The sequence below is a fragment of the Eufriesea mexicana genome, unplaced genomic scaffold (genome assembly GCF_001483705.2).
Source record: "Eufriesea mexicana isolate 0111107269 unplaced genomic scaffold, ASM148370v2 scaffold2551, whole genome shotgun sequence".
Taxonomy (NCBI): domain Eukaryota; kingdom Metazoa; phylum Arthropoda; class Insecta; order Hymenoptera; family Apidae; genus Eufriesea; species Eufriesea mexicana.
The window spans coordinates 354,587-377,762 of NW_016910623.1; the positions used below are offsets into that span (position 1 = coordinate 354,587).

At 48.5% G+C, this 23,176-nt stretch overlaps 1 protein-coding gene across 1 annotated transcript in view; it reads right to left on the bottom strand.

The window, feature by feature from the left end:
• The window catches only part of LOC108550167 (ubiquitin carboxyl-terminal hydrolase 48), a 77,184-nt gene that overhangs the window by 37,967 nt on the left and 16,041 nt on the right, over positions 1–23,176 (bottom strand). Inside the window, exons 12-16 of the mRNA XM_017903833.1 lie at positions 19,374–19,481; positions 16,959–17,065; positions 5,711–5,841; positions 5,182–5,301; positions 998–1,123 (exon numbers count right to left, since the gene is read on the bottom strand). Coding sequence (XP_017759322.1) covers positions 998–1,123; positions 5,182–5,301; positions 5,711–5,841; positions 16,959–17,065; positions 19,374–19,481 — 592 coding nt within the window. The remainder of the gene's footprint in view (positions 1–997; positions 1,124–5,181; positions 5,302–5,710; positions 5,842–16,958; positions 17,066–19,373; positions 19,482–23,176) is intronic.

The window sequence follows — 23,176 nt, forward strand, 5'->3', positions numbered from 1 at the left end:
GTTTGAAAATTAATAATTAATACACGCGCTTCTTAGTGGCTCTAAGATTTGAATCCTTGCTGTCATATAGTCTGTTGGAAACTCTCGAAGAGTACCGAGATTAACGTGAAACGAGAAGGAAGCGATGACAATAAACTGACAATGGCAAGATAACGAAGAACCGGTGTACTAGGTATCAAAATTTAACCAGAGCGAGTGAAGGAATGAGGGAGTTTGAAAATTAATAACCAATGCACACGCTTTTCGGTGACTCTAAGAATTGAATCCCTGCTATCAAATAGCCTCTCTTAAGAAAGGACCCTGGATCTAGAGACTCGCAAGTGCAGAAAAAGTCCACAAATGGCAGCGAATCTAATCGCAATGCTGAGCGAACACGTGGCATAATTCCGCTTGCCACATAGTGTCAAACCCTACCGATCTCGAGACAATTAGCCCGCAGAAGAGTGAAGAGGGATTACCCAATTACCGAAAAGTTGTCCGCAGGACGTTACAACTGAATTAAGAAGAGCCGTCGCAATAAGGAAGGCTGGAGACAGCGAGCTGGACAAATAATCGGTGTAAATCGAAAACAGGAAGCTGCCGACAGCGTTTCGTCTTCCTTCTTGCCAACCAGGGCCCGCCGATCGAGCAGCCCTGCTCGAACCTTTCGAACGATCCTGAGGGGTCTTGTTCGGATGCTTCCACGCGCGGAATGCGATGCCAGGAATAACAGACAGAGACGGGCTACGGTCTGTCTTATTAGCGAAAGTACTCCGACCGTTACCGAGGCAATTGCCGTTAATTGCGCGAAAATTTCACGGATAAAGGAAACCGGTACCAAAAAGCGACAAGGGCAGCCAGCTCCGCGGCCGATCGCGGCTCTCAAGGCTCTTTTCCCTCGATTATTCCCCCATTTTTTCCCCGCACGACGTGCTCGAGCAACGTGGGAAATTCGCCACGCATGCAGATTCCACGGGAATTCCGCGGAACGTTCGATTAGCCAATGCGATCAGCCTACCTTCAGTGTGAGAAGAGCTCCAGGAAATATCCCCAGCGCTGCCAGACTCTGGCTGTGATCCGTCAGCTCGTGCTCGCCCAGCATCAGATGCTGGTCGTACGGGCCGGCGCCGCAAATCTGCATTGTCTGAAACAGCAAACGACGAATATTAATTTCACCGAACAATTTTCGAAACGTGCAGAGAACGGTTCATAAATAAAATAAAAATAGATGACAGATCTTGGAACCTAGAAGTTCCGAACACTCAATCTCTGAACGCCCTCCAAGATTCGATTTACGTTTCACAAGCCACGTTTCTGCTACAAGATCTCCGCGAAGATAAATAAAATTGGAAACTTCGTGCAAAATTTGGTAAGAGATATTCGCAGAATTTCTCTGGATCACGGACTTGTCCCACATGTAACTAGTAGATAAGGGATGCTTCCATCCTACCCTTCAACGCCAACCGATAACAACGGATTATTATTCCTATATAAGATAGGCGCCATCTCGATCAAGAAGTTCTATTGTGTAATTCAATTAACACGTACGCCAAAGGCTCTTCCTAAGGCAACCATTGTAAAACCTACAAAAGATAAAATAAAAGACGCTGGTATGCCACGGCATATCGGCTAATTTAAAAAAATTCTTTTATTCATTTTTCACCACGTTTTTTTATCACCACGGACGGAATTCACGCAGCCGAAAATGAACCGCGAAAAATGAGTCGCGGGTTGAACAAGTTCCAGGAACGCAGAAAATTCCGGCATCCGTGGATCGGCTTCCGCAGGCATCGAACTCCAAAGCGGACCGCGAGCAGGGTAAAGAAAGCGAAGGAAAGGACCGCGGTCTCGGAGTCGGAATCGCGGAGCATGCGTCCGGGTAATTGCTTAATTTGTGGAAGCCACGTTCGAGAAACGGTTTCGCGTTTACCCTCGGCCCGTAGGAACCAGCTTCCCGGGGTAAACGTGCAGGTTTCTGTTTTACGAGCGAGTAACCGGCGGGAGGAAGAGCCACGGAGGAGTAGAGAGGGAAGACGTGCACACACGGAACACCCTGGTTAGACCGTGAGTAAACCGACGTGAACCATCCGCGGAAGCATCGAGAGGCTAATCTCTCGAGGTAATTTCGCGATTTTCTTCCGTTCCCCTCGGCGATCGATCGATTATCGGAGAAAAATTGCAGATGGCGCGGTGGCTCGAGTGGCGCAGGATGAATAGGACGAACCGTGGACGGTGGGGGGATTGTTTGGTAGAGCGGTAAGGTGCAGTGTCGGGCCCCGATATTAGAAATTCATGGTTCGTGCGAATAGCAAAACGAATTAACTCTCGGGGATAAATAGGATTCTTCCATTGACGATCTTAGATCGAGTTTCAGGAGGACGGTTTCTTGCAGGAGTGCACGAGTCCCCGCGGGCTGATTGAGCGGAGGGTGACGTGGCAGGAACGTCTGGCGTGAAATTGATTTTAAATTCCAAAAATTAGTTCCGTTACACCCATGCCGATGAATCATCGATTCGCAGAGTTTATTCTAGAAAAGCGTGTATCCCGCGTGTTTAACTAGACGCCGCGAAGCCGGATACCTCGGTGGGTACCTTCGTCGAAAAGCCACTACTCCGAACCTCTTCTGGGCCCCGCGAAGGCTCTCCTAGTCCCTAATTTGAAGCCTGAAAACCTTGACGAAGATCTCCATCGAGCATCTCCGAAGTGACGAAAGTTACGGGATAATACCAGCGTTTACAGGAAGAAAAAACGGGGAATAAAAAATAAGCAGAGGGAAGAGAAATGATTGGTTGGGTCAGGAAACCGATGCTTCCTCGTTAAGCTCCTCTGCTCGGGCACGAAAGGTGCTCGACCAGGCCGATAAACAGAGGCGCGTTTAACAAGCCTGCCGAGCAGAAAGGGAAGAAACTGAAAAATTGTCTCATAATCATTTCGAATGCAGAGCGGAATAAAACGTCGACTCTCGACACTCGATGAATCCTATGCTACGTAGGCCGAACCACGCGGATCTACCTTGGTCACTGGAAAAGACCAAGGACCAAGCTCTCGAGGAAGCTGGGGAAACGAAGGAACGGAGATCGGTGACACGGAATGTGGTAGAAAGTAATATTTACAGGTGGCAATCGGCGTTACGACGATTACGTAAATGGATCCGCGAGCGAAGCGACTATTGTCCCGATTTGCTTGCTTGCTCGCGACTTGTCCGCAGCCGACCATGAAATTCGTGGATTTTTGCCGGCCGATAAAAAGCCAACTATCGTTTCTGTCAAACGCGAATCGATCCGTGAACACCGGCACCCATCGGTCGGCGAGTGATACTTTCGAACCGGTATCGCCGTCTAATCGCCGACCGTTCGCGCTCGCTGCCGTCCAGCGATCTATCGATCCGGCCGTGGATCCTCCCGTAGCCTGGAAAACAGGCTGGACGGTTCTTCCCTCGACGCACCGGCACGGGATCCGTCGGCTTAAATTTAAGAGTTTTACTACTGCCGGCTGGCAATTATTGCGGTAAAACTGAGACGAGCCGCGTTTTGTCCTTTTTGCCGCGCCGTTTTTGCGGGAAACCGGGGAGAAAAATTCGTTAACCCGTTGCCGAAGAGTGGAGAGATACTCGGGGTAGATTGCTCCTCTTGTTCATCCTTGTGCTCGCAATAAAACATAAGTGGCCGAGGAACTTCCCGGGCAAACTGTAATTTTAATGTGTCTTCCTTCGAAATTCCTCTCGCCGGTTTAACGAGACGTTGCGCATCCAGATACGTGTCGCTTTTATTCGCTTGTATATTCGCTTATCCGATGACACTTTTCTTCTTTCTCCCGACCACGAATTTTCCCCTATATCTCTCCCGTGTTCCCCAGGATTGAGACACTTTCCGCGCAGATGCCTGGACCACCGAAGGCCCCTGCGTTCTGGAGGGAAGGTAACCCTCGAGACTGGGAATCGAACTCGAGGAGAAAATAAAGCACTGGGACCGTAAAAGAGAGGCCAATGAATGAGAAGAGAGAACTCGTCGTCCCATTGACGCCGGCTGCCTTTCTCGGGGTCGGATATTAAAAGGGCCAAAAAGGAACCAGGTCCGGGCCTGTGTAGGTGGACAGAGAGAAAAGAAATCGGTGAGAAGCAGGAACACGGAAGACGAAGAACCGAAATACCCAGGAAACCCATAGAAACAAACTTGAAAATCGAACCTAAGAGGATACCCGAGTGTCCTCGTCAGACGTGGTCAAAATCTGCGAATTCTCGCGCATTGGAAAATTGGAAAATTGGAAAATTCATCCCCCAAAGAGGCGCAAAGAACCCTAACCGTTGATTCGATAGGTATCTCGGGATTCGAGCTTTCGCGCGGTTAAATTACACGAAAACTCGTGGAGGAGAAAGCGAGAGACACGGTGAGAGAGAAAGAGAGAGAGAGAAGAGGAGGGAATTGAACAGCCACCGGTATGGAAGGGCCAGAGTGGAGCGAAGTGGAGTGAAGTGGAGTGGAGAAGTCGGAGGCCTGTTATTAGCGCGAGGTTTATGCTCTTTCGGCTTTTTGCCGGTGGCCTCGGAGAAGGAGAAGGAGATGGCCACAGCCTCGCAATATAAATACGCTTAATAGTTTAAGCACACTGCCGGGGCTCGGGCATATGCTAACCAGCCATAACTACGGCTTTACTACTTTCGTCCACTGAACGAACCAACGAAGAACCTGCTTACAGGGTGTCCGATTTTAGGAGGGACTCTTTCCTCCGTGCCTCGGAAACGGCCAGCCCTCGTAAAACGGCCGGGAGTAATTTCATTCAATTATCCCGCGATCACTGTCATTCTCAGCAACTACGATCGATTGGGGAACGCGTTAAAACCGCGCAGATTATGTTTGTTTAGTTGCCCAGACGTCGGACGCACGATCTATTATCGTGGAATTCGTCTTCTTCTTTGTCCGATCAAACGGATAAAGCATCTCGGGAACGAAGATCACAGGGGAAAAGCATGATACGTCAGATTTTTCGTGCTCTATAAGGCAGCAATTTTGAGACTCGATACCAAAGACCGGAGACCTTCCCGCTCTTTTTATTTCCTTCCGCAGATTAAATACGTGTTCTTGCGGCTAATCCATTAGCTACTCCCTAGGAAGGTTCGTATCTCTGCGCTCGTGGCACGTTGAAACATAATTCCTGGTCACCGAGCAACGCTGCGATCGCGGAATCGAGGAGTAGCCAGCGTACCATGAGTTTCAGCTCCTTCAGCGTGATCTCCGACGAAACCTTCAGCTCGTGGGAGCCTTTCAAGTTCCGCCTGGTCCTCGACGGCCTCGTGTTCTCCATCTTGGGTCTCTTGGCAGCCACCTGCAACGGAACAGAAAAGTCTAGTTAGACAGGAGTGCAAGCTTGCTCGAGGTTCGCCTCGGTCTCCTAACGCCTCGATATCGTCAGGAGCCCGAGACGAGCAACGAGAGGCAAAAAGGAGCTACTAGGGGACGAGAGAGGAAGCAGCTGGCCATAAGGTCGCCCCGTGGAAACGTAATGACGATTATTATCGTGAAACGAATGAGATGGGGCCAATCTCCTTATCGACCGACATCAATCTGAACCGGTGGACCGGTTCCAAGACACTCCGGTGACTCGGCACGTCGGCCCATTAACAAAAATCCGTTGTCGCTCGGCCCCGGCCAGCCGAATAATTCACCGCCACTCTCTCCCGTCATCTTCGTCCAATTCGATCCTCGAATCTATGCATTCTTACTCCATCCCTCACCTCGGTGTCGTTCTCCGCCTTCGTATCCTCGTTATCCTCCACGCACTTTATATAAATCGTCGCCCTGTCGTACTTCAGGCTCTCCAGACGTTCTTGCTCCACTCTCACCAACATGCACGCCGCGCACAGGCCTGAAACGCAGAGGCAAACGCGAGAATATAATTGTCGTGATCGATTTCGCCACGCGGGCCTGCAACATTCTTACGCTCCTGAGATTTATCTTCCGGCTCAGCTTACGCTAACCCCTGCGGTTCGCGTTCAACGGGGGGATAAACGGAAACGGGGTCGCACAGGAAATTCCTCGAACCGACTATTCGTTTAGGCGAACTTCGCAGGTGTCGATCGCGATCCACGATTCGCGAGGAACGAAGGGATTCTAGAACCTGGGGGTTCCAGTTTCAACGGAGGCCACGTAAAAGACTGGAAGAATCCAGGGGTGCGATGCGAATATTTACGTACGTCTGCTTTCCTAAAAGATAGGGGAGGAGGTCGGAAAGATGCTGAGAAACACCGGTGTGGAGTAGTAAAAATAAAGGAGAATGGATTAAAGAAACGAAACGACGTGGAAACTACCCCGATACGCGTGCGACACCTTCGCGGAATCGATCCCCGAAGCCACCCCTTTGAGAGCGCGAAGCGCCGGCGAGGCGGTCACACCGCGGCCAATTTCAAGATTCCTTTAACACCCTTTCCGTGGCCACCCTTCGTTAACACCAGCGTGGGTCAGATTACATCGACACCCCCTCGAGCGTCGAAGTTACAAAGTCACAGAGGAGTCGGATCAGAGGGGCGGGAAGGGGTTGGAGAGGGACGGACGTTTTGACGACGCCGGCGGCTCTCGGTGGCTCTTATCCCGTGTATAATAGATTGCTTACGGTCGGCGAGATTAATACAGTAATTAATAATATACGGTGACCAGAGCCGCGTAAGAAGCGGCCATTGTTGCTGGCCGGACAGCGCAAAAACCAGGCCGAACAGCTCCTATCCGAGCGGCTTTCAGGAGCGTTACGTCATGTTCAGACAGTTTTCCGCTAAAGGGGCTGCAGGGTAAACCCCCGAGGAACGCTCTGACCTCGAATGAATTCGAATGTCCACCACCCTCCACCGCCGCGGCCCTAATTACCCGAGTACCGCCGCGGTATCGCGCTGCTTTCGCGCGAACATTCTGCAAGAACACACCCCTCGAACGATGACCCGACGGTCGACGACCCATTCTAAGTGAATCGAGTCGTTTCCGATTCTTGGAGAATCCAGCACGACTCTTTTCAGGGGAACAGCTGCCTCGAGGAACGCGCTAATAGACGCTACTGCGAGAATTCTCTTAACTATTGTATTCCTCTTAATACGATCTTCCTTCGTCTCACGGTACTACTTTATTTCCCGAATTTATGCAAAATAGCAGAGGTTCGAATTTTGTGAAAGTCCAAACGCGATATATTTGGATACCATAATTGTTTGGTGGTAGAAAAATTCGGATCTTCGAGGGTTGACAGCGTATAGCGCAAAACTGTAAAAAAGTAGTCACCATACTATTTTATTTTCCGAATTTATGCAAAATAGCAGAGGTTCGAATATTGTGAAAGTCCAAACGCGATATATTTGGGTACCATAATTGTTTGGTGGTAGAAAAATTCGGATCTTCGAGGGTTGACAGCGTATAGCGCAAAACTGTAAAAAAGTAGTCACCATACTATTTTATTTTCCGAATTTATGCAAAAGAGAAGAGATTTGAATATTGTGAAAGTCCAAACGCGATATATTTGGGTACCATAATTGCTTGGTAATAGAAAAATTCGAATCTTCTAGAGTTGACAGCGTATAGCGAAAAACTGTAAAAAAGTAGTCACCATACTATTTTATTTTCCGAATTTATGCAAAAGAGAAGAGATTTGAATATTGTGAAAGTCCAAACGCGATATATTTGGGTACCATAATTGCTTGGTAATAGAAAAATTCGAATCTTCTAGAGTTGACAGCGTATAGCGAAAAACTGTAAAAAAGTAGTCACCATACTATTTTATTTTCCGAATTTATGCAAAATAGCAGAGGTTCGAATATTGTGAAAGTCCAAACGCGATATATTTGGGTACCATAATTGCTTGGTAATAGAAAAATTCGAATCTTCTAGAGTTGACAGCGTATAGCGCAAAACTGTAAAAAACTAGTCCCGGAACTACTTTATTTTCCGAATTTATGCAAAACAGCATAGGTTCGAATATTGTGAAAGACCAAACGCGATATATTTGAGTACCATAGTCGCTTAGTGATAGAAAAATTCAGGATTGACAGCGCGTACCGCAAAGATTTCCGAATTCCACAGCGCTGTCATTAAGAAGCAAATTCCTCGTCCCAAATATTCCTGTGATTAAAAATGTCGAGTGTCGCAGGAGCCTCGCGGAGATTGTTCCGACAGGAGGAACACGAGATCTCGATCACGTCGTACGGAGGAACACGATCATCGGATTTCAATTTATAGCAAGGCGCAGCGGTTTCCGGGAAGCAAGGGTCGGCGTAGCTACTCCGAATGAATTCAAATGTCCACCCTTGGACCTCCAATTACGGAGCGGTGCATGAGGGTGCACGATAGGATCGTTTGCTATCGAGTTTAATCGGAAATACGGCGAACCTAAGCTAATCAGGGATGCGTAGGGCTGACTGAGAATCAGCGACCCGACCCCTTTTCCGAGTCTTTTAACCCTCTCTCGTCGATCCGTCCTAAATCACCCCTCTAGAAGATCGATCGGTCATATCTTCCCAGTTTGACAGGGAATAGAACCCAGGTGAAACGCGAATAAAACCGCGGAGGGGAAGAGTGTGCAAGAAGACGAAGCAAGTGCAACGAAGAGGACGGGAACTGTGAGGAAAATGGACGAAGGAATCCGAAGGGGTACTCGCGCGTGTCTCGAGCAAAGTGGGTTTTATTGGCTAATAATACACAATAGGCTCTACTGGTTGCCAATAGAGCCGAATGCGTGGCTCTCCTCTCGTATTTCCCTAAAGTGCCATCCGAGGGCAGTCAAACCATAAACGGGCGTCGAGAGGGGGCAAAAACTTGGACGGGATCAACTCCGGAGAAGTTTGCTAGCCGAGCTCCGATTCCTTCGGATTTTATCGCGTGCATGGAAACGGCCCGGGCCGAAATCCCTCGTGGCCCGACGAATCCAACTTTTCTCCCGACTTCGCGCGATTCGCCGTGCAATTTCGAGGATACATGAGTTTCGCGAAGAGGTTAAAGAAATATCCCTCGTCGCTTTTGTCGCATTTCAGATCCGTGTTGAGATGCGATCGTTTCACTGGCTAATTACAGGGTAGAGAGACTACCTAAGTAGCGAGTGATCGATCATTGGGGATGATCCCAATTTCAGGGAAACGTTGAGAAAGATCCTACTGACGATTAGACGATCGTTCCGTTGATCGGATCGATTACGCGACGGGACTAGTGCAGGCGAAATTAATCGAGAAATTCTATGGGGATGGAAAACTGACGGAATCGTGATCAGTTAGGGAACCATGCACCTGGGTCCAGGGTACTAAGCTAGTTAATAGATGCGTCATCTAAGGGAATCTTTAGGCGAGAAAGGTAAAATTTCGTTGACAGAATGTTCCTTCGAGATCCTAATTCCGTGAATCGGGATGATTTTCAACGAGTAATAATTTTCAGAAACAGCATCTTCAGAGACCTCGAATAAATATTACGGTGAAAATTCGACGAAATATCTCGCTTTTCGATATGTTACACGAATAAAATGAAATATCCTAAGCTAAGAAGAGATTAGCCATTTGTTGGACGACTGTTTCAAGATTTGATTTCTAATTCGAGGGAATAAGGAGAATAAAATCCGCCGTTCCATCTTCCACGGCAGCCTTCGTGCGGGCATCTCGAAAAAGAACGGATCCCCGAAATTTCACGAGGCTTTTGACAAACAGTCCTAACTGGTCGTGGCAAATTCGAGGCGACGCACGCAGGCAGAAGCAAAGAAACGCGACGGGGCGGCGCATTAGCAATTTTCATAGAATCCTCGACTAATTAAGGTCGATAAATCAAAAGAACACACGGACAGCCGTGTCGGACGTCCCGCAGGAAGAGCTGCCGTGACACAGAAACGAGGGAGATCGGCTTAATAGTAAGGACAGCGGCAGGAAAGGGGAGGAAAAAAAAAGAGAAACACACGGGGTAAAAATCGGCGAAAAGAGAAAAAACAGAATTGGGCGGGACGCTTGCAGGAAACTCATACTGCTCCGTGAAATCGGATGATCGACGAGCTTCCAGCCTCGGTTCCAGAAAATCAAATCCCATCGAGATGTCCTTCTGGGAAATTCATTCCACGGGCAATCAGAATTTTGAAGACGAAAGTACCAGCAGAAGCCTCTCGCCGCGTACTTTTCTATAAACGAGCAAACGAATTAAACCGATATTTACATCGTCCAACACTTATCTACCGTTTTAAAATTCGCGCCAAGGCATTCGATTGATCCTTAACCTTCCACGATTAAAATAAATTTCAATTTTTCGTTTTTTCGAATCAAACAATTTGGGAAATATGCGAATCATCTAGCAAATAATATTTTATCAATGTGGCAACGATAAAGGGACAATTAAAGTATCGAATTCGTCTATACGACGAGTTAACTCGTCAGTCCTAATTAAGGAATTAAGACACAATAATTGAAAATAAATTAGCGAAAAATTGAAAACGTAATGCAAGTTACCATCGAGCAAGACTCTGCCAATTATCCTAATCGCAACTGTACCCAAAGTATCCAGTATTACTAACAGAATCTGCATGACACTTTCTTGGCACTTTGCAGGCTCGCAAACTGCAGGATGTGCCGTGAAATTTCGCAGGTCTTCGATCAAAATCGAAGGCACGTTAGGCGCTAGGACAGACGGCGCGACATTATATTAAAAGGTCGACTTTCATTCATAACTTCGAATTCGTCCCGTGAATGAAAGATTGATGCTCGCAGCCCCTCCGGCGTGGAACAGTCGGCCACCCTTGCCCCGAGTTCTTCCTCGAATCACCGGCAGCGAGTAAATAACGATTTCTCCGCGTTTCATAAACTGCTCGATTTAATCTCTCCACTCCTCCGTTCCCGTCTCGAAAATTTTTCGACCGCGACAAGAAAGAGGAAAATCGAGAGCAGTAGGCTGACAGAGGCCAGGAACGACGAAGGGGTGGATTTCAGCGAAGGAGCGCGGTTTCTCGTTTTCGGCTCTAACGATGCCTAGCTACCGAAGAAGGAGAAGATCGTCGCCGTGACGATTTCGCTAACGAACGTCTTCGAGCGCCACAACAAAGTCGAGATATAATCCTCTTACACTGGAAGCTGGCTGCGCGTGTAATCGGGGCTTAAAAGCGGGCATTACACGCGGTTCCCGGTTCCGCAAGCGGGACCGCGCGTTTCGGGAAAATCGAAAGGAGCCCTGACGCCGCTAATGGATCCCCGATCGACGGGTTAATTAAACGAGAGCGCGGTTTTCAGCCAATTTAGACCCGTCCCCCGAAGAACGGTTTAACTGGCAGTCGCCAGGAAAATAAAATTTCCCGTAGATTCCGTTGTAAATCCGCGTTTATCGAACGACGAGAAACGGTCCGAAATTCTCCTGACCAACGACTGTTCTCTGATAAGAGAGGACAGCGGATTCGTGTCCAGCGATCTGGCCGATTAGACTTGTGGATTAACGAAGGCTCGTGGCTGTCAGTGTCGCTGGACACCCCCGAGTCGTTGTCAGTGGCGAAGGGAGGAAAGCTCTAAGTGAGCTTTATCCTCGTTTTATCTTGTTTTCTAACCACCCCTCGATCCCCGCCGGTGGCTGGAGGCCGAGCATCGGTCATCTAGGCGCTCCATTTAATCCTGCTGGAAAAGAACCCCCGCGGCGTGGAGACAAGTAGGGATATCCTGCAGGATAAGAGAAGCGGCAAGACGAAGAGGAGGGATGGGCCAGGAACCGGCGGGATATCGCTAATTCGACCCTTCGAAACTTGACCTGCTCGACTTTCCTAGTCCACTTTCACTTTAATTTACGACATTATTTTCCGCGCCGCGGACTGATGAATCCTTTTAATTGTCCGTGGCTAATGTCGCCATTTATGCGGCCTCCATGCACGGAGAATCTATTTTCTCGTTCCGGGTCGAGAGGAAATAAACTTTGGGGGCCTCATGCCCCATCCTGAGACTCGAAATAATCACATCCTAAAGAACAAACCTAACCTCGATGTCGACAGGCAGAAATATAGATTTCGAGATGCCAAAGTTGACATCGGGCACAGTAGACTGGAATTTTCTCATTCCTGGTCTCAAAAAGCATACTCGAATGGTCTGCGAAGAACCTGGAGACGATGAACGTTGATCCTGCGGAATGATCCACTTGGCGAGAGCAAGGGGGTTGTGGCAGCGAGGGCAAAATTCATTTTCCAAAGCCATCCAGCGATGTAAGGGAACAAGTCGTAAAGTCGTGTTCATTGGTCGGTGAATGCATATATTAAGACGTGTCCGGCGCACTTGTCGCAGTGGGGGAAGGCTAACAAATGTCCCTCCTGAAGCGTTTGACCCCTGGTAAGTTCAGCCACCCCCTCCGGCAGACTAAATCTCGAAAGCCGGGCAACCCCTGCAGGCACGGCGTTTATGGAAGGACTGGTGCAGCGTAGCCGACCGCGTAGCCACCGGAGGAAACTAATCAGCAAATTCGTGTTCTAAATCTAAATCGCCGTCCGAATATTAATTCGAGACCGCTCTGTCTCTGTTCGCCTGGTCGTCCGGCAGCCAGAATCCCCCCATCCGTGGCGAAACCGGGGCCTCCTCCGTCGTCCGACCGTTTCTCTAGGTTTTGCGCGATACACCAGCCAGTGCTGTAGCTACGAGAGCACCAGGCTGATTTGTGGCACCGGCTGGCGCCTAAGCGATATTTACGACTGTCGTTCAAGGAATCGAAACACCGTGCTACGCCGTGTTCTCCGCGGGATCGCTTTTAATTGCATTGAAAAGTCCACGGCTTCCCGGAAATCGATTTCGAGAGCCGTAGCCGAGACAGTTAAAAAACCACCGTCTATTCGGTGGAGGACCCTTCGAAAACGTTCCACGCCGCTGCTTTTTGTCCGGCTATCCCGTATCCATAACTGATAATTAATCCAACGTCTCTGCAGCTCGCGTTACATTCCGTTAAACGACACGGATCCTCGTTCCTCGGCGGATGTCTCACCCTTTGACGAAGAAGAGATTCTTGCGGCAGAGGGTCAGGAGGATAGACGGACAGGAGCCCGGAACAAACGGACAATTTAGCCCGTTTTAAGGGCACGCGTCCAAACAGGCAAGAGCGAACGCGGGAACAGAGCACTTGGTCCTGCATGACAAAAAATCGGGGGTTGCTTTCGGTGACTGATACGGCCCTGACTAACGAGCCTCCGCCGGACGATCGTTCCACTCTTAAAGCCTCGAAGGGTGGTCCTTTCTCCCTTTCTCGTCCGCGTCCTTTCCCCGTTTCTTTCTCCGTCGTTCGCGGAGGCACATTAGGCACCGTCCAACCTCGTATCAATCACTCGACAACCCTGGTAGCCGAGAATCCTTCGTCGACCTCGGTTGACAGAACCGGAGGTGACGCGATTGAATACCACCCTCCGGGCATCCCCGGCCCACCGACGCGATCACCGCGCTACTGGAAAACCCGGGGAAGGAAACGTTCCTCGTGCCACTGCACCCGGTTAATGGCACACGGGCGAAAGACGATCGACGGCTAACGAGCCACGATGGAATCGTCCATCTTTCCGTCTTGCCGGTCTCTATGATGCGCGACGTTAAGCGTGCAACCTTAATAACCCTAATGTCGAACCTTAACCCTCTCGATACGACATCCTCGATCGCGAATGAGTCTTTGGTACCGTGACACCACCTGGGCCAAAGCTCCCCGACGTCACGTCGCTGATCCGCTTACCTAACCGATGACGATCAACTCTCGCAAACTTGCGAAAACTCCGAACGAATGTCCCAAAATCCTCGATCGCGGTTTCCCTAAGGGTTCCACCACGAAAAACCATGGCCACGCGATCTCAATCGGGCAAGACGGAGAGGAGGAAGATCAATCGGGGATGTAGATCAAGCGGCACGAGTCCGCGAGCCACCGAGTGTAGAGAAGATCACGGTTTTAACCCTAAACGACATCTCCATCTGGGCGATCCGCGATCCGGCCGCTGGATATCCCGAGACGAGACGCCGGGCTATTCGGGCCGGACTTTGCAATTCAAATGACCCGCCGGACGATTCCCGACGAGGCAGAGCCTTGACAAATGTCGCCGGAAAAAAATGCCCGGCCATCCGCGACCGAGAGACGGACAAGACAATGGGATGTTTAGAGGCCTCCGGCTCTCTTGAACGCGAGAGACACGCCGGTACCTCGAGCGCAACCAACGACGTGAACATCGGTCCGCAAGATCCCCCTGGTGCTACCTTCGGGACCCAATTTGCCTGCCAGTTAGACGACAAGGATCAGTCGTTCGACAAAGTGGGCTTGCGCGTGGCCGATTCACCGGTCGCGTAAACCTGATCGGTGTTCCGGCGTTCGTGGGTCATCGAATGGTGGAATCATGCCCGTCACTGTGGGTCCGTGGAACCATTATCGTACAGCTACTTTGGTAAGTGCTAGCGATTTTTTGAGCCAGAGGCTTTTCGAGGAATATTTCCCAAATATTCAGCCATGTGATAGCCACAGTCCGGTACTGACCTTTCTAGAGGTTAGGTATAGGCTATGGAGACTGAAGATCCTAGTGACTTTTATGTCAACCACCTTTTCTGGCATTAAACGAACTGATGTCTGATCCCAAGGAACTGGGGATCAATCATGATCCAACTTGACGAGGAAAGGAAAGAAGATCCACTTGGTGATCGAGATTGGCTACTGGCTAGTGACATTCCCAATCCGAAGACCCCAAATTCGTACCCTCTAGCAATGACAACAAACTCGAAAATTGTATCTGGTATTTAAAAAAATAAAATAGCTATTTTCTGGGCCAGACGCTTTCCAGGGGATATTTCCGAAATATTTAACACTGCGACAGTGGTACCCTGATTTTTCAAAGATCCAGAGACGCGGAGGGACTAAAGATCCTAGTGACTTTCATGTCAGCTACCGTTCTTGATCCCAAGATACTCGGGAGTACTCCAACTTAACGAAGAAGTGATTCCCAATCCCCTAGTGACATTCCCAATCCGAAGACCCTAGATTCGAATCTCTAACAGTGGTTAGTGCTGTAAAAGTGACACCAAAGTCGACAATTATACCTGTCGTTTAAAAAATAGAACAAAGTAACCCTAAATCTCGATATCCAAGAGAGTCACGTGAAAAATACTTTACGTTACCTATGTACAATTGCACGGTGCCTAAATATCCGAAAATTTCGAGTCGGGTTGCGTTCGTATCACCCAGTAGATGCGAGAAAGAATAGAAAAAGACGTAGCAGAGCCGTAAAATTTCTTCGCGATGAAAACAATTGCTGCCGGGGGATCGAATCGCGAGGATCAAGGGCGAGAAACTTTTAGAAGCCCATTTGGACCGGCACCACCTACTCATCTCCCCTCGGCACCGGTTTTTCTGTCGGTTAATTTTCAGGATACTTCTTAATTATAATGAGACACTTTGGGGTCTGCCAGAGAAGCCAACGGAGGATGGCAGCGAGACAAACGTAGGAGGGGTATTTATGTAAATCGGTGGCTAATGTCTTCTGGCATTATTCCTCGGGTTAGCCTGCGCGAGGGGTCGGGGCAGAGGGAACGGGGGAATGACGTATAGTTCCACGCACATTTACATACACCCGTTAGATAACACGCGTTATCCCAACACAGAGGATGACACGATCGGCGACATCTCGTCGGACAATTTCATCCTAATTCCTCACCAATCAGACGGGCATTCCGCTCCCTATTAGCCGGCTGTTTACATGCCGACAGAAAAAGAAACCGCAATTTCCCTCTAGCAAACTGTCTACAATTTCCCCGTCTCGATTAAGTCACAAATAAATTCTAGCCGGATCGGGAGATCCGGTTGCCGGCGAACGCGAAATTCGCGGCAAGAGAAATGTCCGCGACTCGCGCGCCGCGATTAAGCCACAAATAAATCCTAGACGTATCGGGAGATCGAGTTAAAATCGGAAAAAGGAAAAATCGCCTGCGCACGGATACGTGCTGCGTGCATGTGCGTGAGGCTGTGTACTGATAATTAGACCGGCCGCGTACGTCCGCGGTGAGAAAGAGAGAAGACGAGGGAGAAGGAGAGAGAGAAAGAGGGAGAGAAAAAGAAGGAGACACGTGGGGGAGCACCGGTAACGATCCGCCTAGGGACGATCGTTTACATAATGACCCCCCTGGAATCGTACGAAAATTAATTGCCGATAAGATCGAACGGTCCCAGGATGGAATAAAAGAGAAAGCCGTTAATTGCGCGATCAGTCTTCGGATCTCTGCACCGTACCAGGAAATTGATAGGCCTATCGTCGAGTACGTGCAACCATCATCGTGACGTTATAATCGTTTCAATTCGATTCGTTATACGAATTATTTTCTTCCCCTCGAATTTACGAGATTGGAAAATCCAAGAGCTCGTTCTGCCCCGTCGCCGATCGTTTAACACGGTTCTCTAATTGCCCGGTCGCCAGGATTTATCCCACGACGAGCGTTTCCTTATTTTATTTTACGCCGGTAAGCAACGATAATCAACGATCGGTATACGAGATCGCGATCGCGACGCTTTCCACTCTCCATACCAAAGTATTTCTAGAAAAATCGTTGAAATCCGCGCGAAGCTGGCTCTTTCCCCCCATATTGCGAATCGGGGATGAACGAAGAATGAAATAGAAGGATGAGAGCAAAGATGCGAATCGCGAAATCGTTTAACACTGTTTTCTAATTACCTGATCGCCAGGATTTATCCCACGACGAGCGTTACCGATTTTATTTTATATCAATAATCAACGATAATCAGCGATCGGTATACGGGATCCCGATCGCAACGTTTTCCACTCTCCATAGGGTAGTATTTCTGAAAAAATCGTTGAAATCGACGCGAAGCTGGCTCTTTCCCCCCATATTGAGAATCGGGGGTGAACGAAGAATGAAATAGAGGGGTAAAAGCAAAGACGCGAATTGCGAAATCGTTTGCTACTCGCGTAGTAGAGTCTTGTAAACCCGTCGCCTATTTCCCAGCTACTTCTACGAAATATCGAAGAAAATTTTCGATTGCCAATCCTGACTCTATACTCACCGGGGTCCGTGTTGAAGTCTGCGCTGTTCTTCTTAATGACGATTGGGTAATCGACATCGTAAAACTGCATCAGCTTCGACCATTCCTCCGCTGTCGCGATGGTGTACCTGAAACAAATTTTTTGGTACGTTCCTTTAACGCGTTCCTTCGAATTGCAATTAAATAGACAGAAACGTGGATAACATGTCGCTAGTGTAAATGAGCAAATGGCGAATATAACGAGAAACGAAGAAGCTAGTAATACGAGTATATGAATCAGAAATATGTAGTCTGTGTAATAATTATAAATATAATCTGTATAATTTCTAGGATAATTATAAATCGTTGAAAAAGGCGAGTTAATTTTCTTCCTCTGCCTCTCGAAATTAATACATTTTTCGATAGATGGTAAGTAGAATTTCTGATGAGTAACGAAACATAATAACCTGTAGAAAATCAGAAAAAGTAACGAGATTCTTTCTTCTCCCCTGAGACATCCGGCGAAAAACTGAAACCGTACGCGAATCGATCGATTCAGAAATCTTGCACAAACAAAAAGAGAAAAATCCTTTCGTTCCGTGGCCATTATTCCTCCGTTTTTTCCTTCCTTTTCCCCAACTTTGTTATTCGTATGCACGCAATCTTCGACGGATTATTTGCCCAGTGATCACCGGACGAATCGCGGCGCTGATAAAATCGAACGATGCACAATCGCAACATTGGCGTACTCGCAAGGTGGAATTCGCGATTTTCCGACAACGTTGTAGAATCCGAGATGCTTTTTGCTCCGTCTCCCTTAATTATACCGCAAATTAGAAATTTCTTGCCGCGCACCGGCTCCAGCTTTTTGCCCCAGCAATTGTTCGCCCGATCCTGGCGTGGTTCCTGAAGCTCGTGCTCCTCGCTGGCATCTCGCGTCCCTATGATCGATAACGCCTTGAAAAATCGCGCGTATCGAAAATCGCGAGAACCATTCCTTCGATCGATCGCGAAAAACCGAGGGAAAAAATGAAAAACAACGCTGGATTTCGACATTGAGATGCGAAAAATCTCGCACGCCGTCGATTCGGGGATTTCAACGTTCGCAAAAAGAGAGAGACGATCCTGGCCTGGAAATTCGTGGAAATTTCCATCGATCTCGATCCCGTGGATCCATAGACGTGTCTCAAAGAATTTGCCCAGAAAAATCGCGTCGAAAAGTGAAAAATGGACGCTGATCGAGCGATCCGATTAGAGATGATAAGGGATTGTAAAAATCGGCAGGGGTAGGTATTTATTTTATATATAAATATATGATATATATATACGTTGACCGAGAAGCAAACAGAAATTTACAGAAGCGCGTTCCGACGCTGTGGAGCGAGCAACCAGCTGATACGAGACGATGATGACCCGGCCGATAATTAGTTGCGCGACATTAATTTCGATTCAGCGCAATATGCCGCGCGGTCTCATTTGAATTTTCACGAGGCAAAAACCGCGCGGACGAGCTTGTCGTCTCTCCTCGTGTATTTGCCTAACGCCGGAATAATGGTGGATGCATCGAGGAGAGCCGGAGAAAAAGGGAGGGAATCGGAGAAATCCTCGTCGTTTGAGGTGGAAAAAAAATTGACAGCCTCGAACGAGACAGGCCGCCGAATATAATTCCACGTTCAACTGGACCCGCGTTTTATTCCCACAAAATGATCGTTAACTCTTGGTTGCATCGATCCTGCGATCACCGCGTTATCCTAGAACACGCGAGCCTAATCGTATCGCTCGTGACGTCCAAAATGCTGTCAAAAATGCCAAAAACCGGAGAACAACGTCGAGAATACGCGAATCTCGATGATTGACGAATTACAAAATTATTTCTCAACTCTACGACATCGTGATCGAATTTTCCCATAGCTTTTGACATAAATGACCACCGATTTATGATTTCGAATAAGGAAGAAAGTTGTTTCGTTTCGGGAGAGTATAAAAATTCATGTCCGAGGGTATATATCTTTCATCGTGACCAAGAAAAATCTTCCGGACAGATGTTGGAGAGTAAGTGAATTACTATAGAAGAAAGTATGGAGAAGAGGTCGAAGATTGACGGCTAAAATGATTTTTTAACGGTCTGGATACAGAAGAGGGTGAACAGACGGACGACTTAAGCCGTCGGCTATCTTAGGCAGATAGTGGACAATGGTTTAGCATAATGGTCAGAGGGTGGATTGCCACGCTGGCCCCGGGGCGTGTTGGTGACATTTTCGTGTATCCATCACGTCACTGGACTCCGAGGATGAGAGGAAGAAAGCTGTGCCAAAAGATCACGCACTTTCGCTTTATAATACCATAGTTAGAGCAGCGACTCTTACTCAGCCGAAAAACCTGGACTTCTGTCTCGAACTTGACTCTCTTCCTATCAAACGCATAGAGGAGGGAGGAGGAAAGAAAGAGACTACTTACAAGTCGTTGTTAACTGTAGGTGAGTACAGGAATCCCTTGTGAGGCTCGCAGAGAAGCACAGCGTTCCGAATACCAGCGGGCGGTGCTTTCGAGAAGACCTCGGCGTACCTGGAACAAAGATGGAATGAAAAATATTAGTCCACGTGACTGCGGATCGATTTACACCATGGTACCATATATTTACATCGAAAGAAACGAGTAACAGAGTCTCCGAGAATTCGGTTAAAATTCCGATTGCTTTCCCCGAAATTCACCCCCCGAGCGGCTGCCATTTGCAAGCGACAAGCGCCGCCGGTACGAATGATAAATCCCCGAGCATTAAAAATATATTTTCAGGATTATTTTTTACCAGCACTGTCAGCCAGTTAATCGTTTCGAATAATGCAACCTCGTCCATGACACGTCTTTCGGGTCGTGGACCAGAAAGACGGCGAGGAGGAACGCTTCCTTCGGGACATTCCGGGGGTGATGTGTCGGGGGATTGGGGTTGTGCATCATTTTTCACATACCACGAGGGGGCGGACGGTTTTTGCCGTCTCCCTACCCGTCCACCATCCAGATAATGCTCTTAAAGACGGATATCTCCCGCGAAACGAGAGCCAGGTACGCGATCATCCTGCCGAGTCGTGGAAAACTGGATTTCCCGGCCGTAGCCATATGCTCGACAATTAGATCAACCATAATTTCTCGCTTCTGCCGCTCTTTTCCAAACGACTGGCGAATTTTCTATCTCGAGCAGGACCGGCCGGGGGATAAGAAAATTCTCAGGACGAATCTACGGGACGGATAAATCCACGGCTGGGAATCGGGATTATTGGAATATCGGGTAAACGAATCGGACGATGGCTGAAACTCTCCACCATGGAGAGTGGTGGGAAAAAAAGGAAGTAGGAAAGCAGGAAGCTCGCGAAACGTGTTTGCAAACCGCGAGGACGCCGAGGAAGAGCAAATATCCGTTGTGGAGGATTTAAAAAATGTCTCCCTGCCGGATACCCCCGAGCGGGTTTTCCAGAAGCGAATATGCGTATTAATTATGAGCCTTGTTCAAACAGTCGAACAGAGGGACGCAGAGGGGTGAGGAGGAAATTGGTCACCCTTATTACAGTCGAACCGGCGAGTAGTCTCTCTGTTGTTCGCGCTTCCCGTGTCCTTCCTTCTCCCCCTCTCTCCTCGCAGACACGGTTTCTCTCCTTTTTTTTTTATTTCTCATTCGAGGCTTTGTCTAACTTCTGTCACGGAATTTTTCCGGTCCACGGCGATTATTACTCCCAGGAGATGGGAGAGGAAAACAGCAGCCGAGAACTCCCGCTACAAGGGGGTAGTTATGGCCGCGCTACGAGGGGTGGCAAACGTTCGAGGAAATCGTTTGGAAATGCCTCGATAATTCGGACGGAAGTCGACCACGAGCACTTTGCATCCTTCTTCTTCCTCTTCCACCCCTTGTCCGATGAAACTATCGTCCAGTTAAATAAGGGAGAAAAATTAGTCGCGTTTATGCGTGTATTACGCGAAATTTTTCATCCCCTTTTTGCGAGACACTCGGTATCGAATCGTTAACCCGTCGATCGTCTGACGATCGACCATCTCGCACCTTAAGGTATAATTTACAATGAACCGAGTCAATTTGTACTACCAGGACTACCAGGCTTTGGAATACGCACATTCAGGCCTGTTCCGTCCCTTTTTGCTCGCGGAAAAATAAGCTATCATCGTCAAAGGAAAAGCGATTTACCATGCCGCAACCGGAAGGTTTAATACGACTGGGAGCATGAAATTGAAATCGTTCTATGTCGTTGCGCAGAGCGCAAAGAACATCCTCCGAGGTGCTGTTTTCTCTCATGGAGGAGACGAGCAGCTTCGAGGGAGAGATATCTCCGTGTTGATTAAAGGCTTCCAGGGATCGCGTTGTCTCCAGACTCATTCGTGCATAGAGCAGGATATTACACACCGGTACCGAATAATGATATCTCGACCGCAGTGATCATATAAACCGCAATGATTACAAGGATATCCGAGATGCATCGACATCTAGTCTGGTATGCGGATCATCGAGCGTTCGCGTCGCAATTTCAATGAACATTCGACTTAATTGGAGTCCATTGTGGACAGAGATTATCTTAAATTTCCTATAGTCTATTTTTTTCTTTTATTTTTCTTTTTTCTTGGACTTTCATCGACGTCCGGATTGGCAATGATGTTCTTCTTTCGTGGATAAATTTGATGGCGAGAGAAGAAAGGAGGAATAGGATAAGAAACCGAAGCCTTTTTCCCCGATTCACGCTTATTTCTTGATACAGCAATCTTTTCATTAGCAACGTCAAAAGTGACACGCTTGGAAGAAGAATCGCCTCGGAGGGGACTACAATGCCATTCCTTCCCTGACATCCCTTTGAATGTGGGCGATGGTTCAATATTAGCTGGAGCAAACCGCTTTCGACGAGGACGACACGATTATTCGACCGAAACAGGGGTGAATCCTCTCCGTTTCACTCACCAACACCCCGGTAACCTACCCCATGTCCTCCCTAACTTTTCTTCCCTTGTTTTCCTCCTTTTTCGTCTGCACTCCCGTCTCCGCGATTGCCCATGTGAGCAAAGTTTCTCCACCGTTCGCTGTTTTTCGTCGCCATTCCACGTCGAGCCTCTGCACACGCGGAATTTGGATAGACTCGCGATGAAAATCGTAAAAGGTGATGCGCGTTGGGATATCTCGGATAAAAAGGTAACAAACCGAATCGGACTACTTTAATCGAATCTTGATCCCTGGCCAAAGAAGTCGCTTCTAATTCCGCAGGAATCCTCTTCTTCCTACGCCAACGTCCAACTTTCTCGACTCACCACGTGGCTCTCTCGCGATTCTTCTTTTTCGCCTCCCGATTTCGTTGCTTTCCAATCGATCTCGCTCCTCCGCTTTATCCGCTCCCCATTCGTCCTGTTCCCTGTCCATTGATTGGGCGCCCGTATACACCGATTTCTTGCCGGTCCTTCTCCTTCAGCAGAAATAAATCTTGTGTTTTCGCGTATAAGCGGCCTTTTAATATCACCGGGCTTGATTTACCGCCGCGAGGCCATGCATCCTACGCGTAAGAGAGGCCAAGCCAACATCTACCCACCCCCGGCGCCCGCTCTGACATTTGTCTTCCGGCCGGGAAGAAGGGAACACGACTGTCCCCAGGTTTTCCCTGATTTACCGCTCTATATTTGACTAAACGCTCCCGGATCTCCGCGATGCTCGCTACAGGACCAGCGAGATCGGTCAGATCGGCCTGAGAACGTTGCGAGAAGACGCTTCCGGTCTCTGTGGATCCTCCTGATTGATTAAACGACACATAATTATCTTCGCGATCTTCGAAGAGTTCGTGTATACCATAATCTAGCAATTTTGCGAAACTACTCTTCCAAATCAGCCCCAAAGTCTTCCAGTCGGTGTCAAAGTAGTCTCAGTCGTTGAGCTATGACGCTCGCAGTGTTAAGGTGAGAGTTTATCTGCTCTAGTCGTCTCGGGTAGACTATCTGTCTGTGGATTGAGATATGGGCCTTGCAGTACCGACTCAGACCTCGTGGAATGGTTCCTTAATTGGTTCCAACCCCATGGGGCAGCTGCTCCGTGTACCCGGCTACAAGGCCTCGCCAGGGACCTTCCAATTGCCGCTGCCCAGTGTCACTGATTCGCCGACGTAATCTTCGTTCTCGGTCCAGACTGCTAAAACTTGGAGAGGTTTCTTCACTTTTGCTTACTTCGGTCTTCCACTAGCCATTTTTGGATGTATTCAATCATTTGAGAGAGGAACTTGGGATGTGAC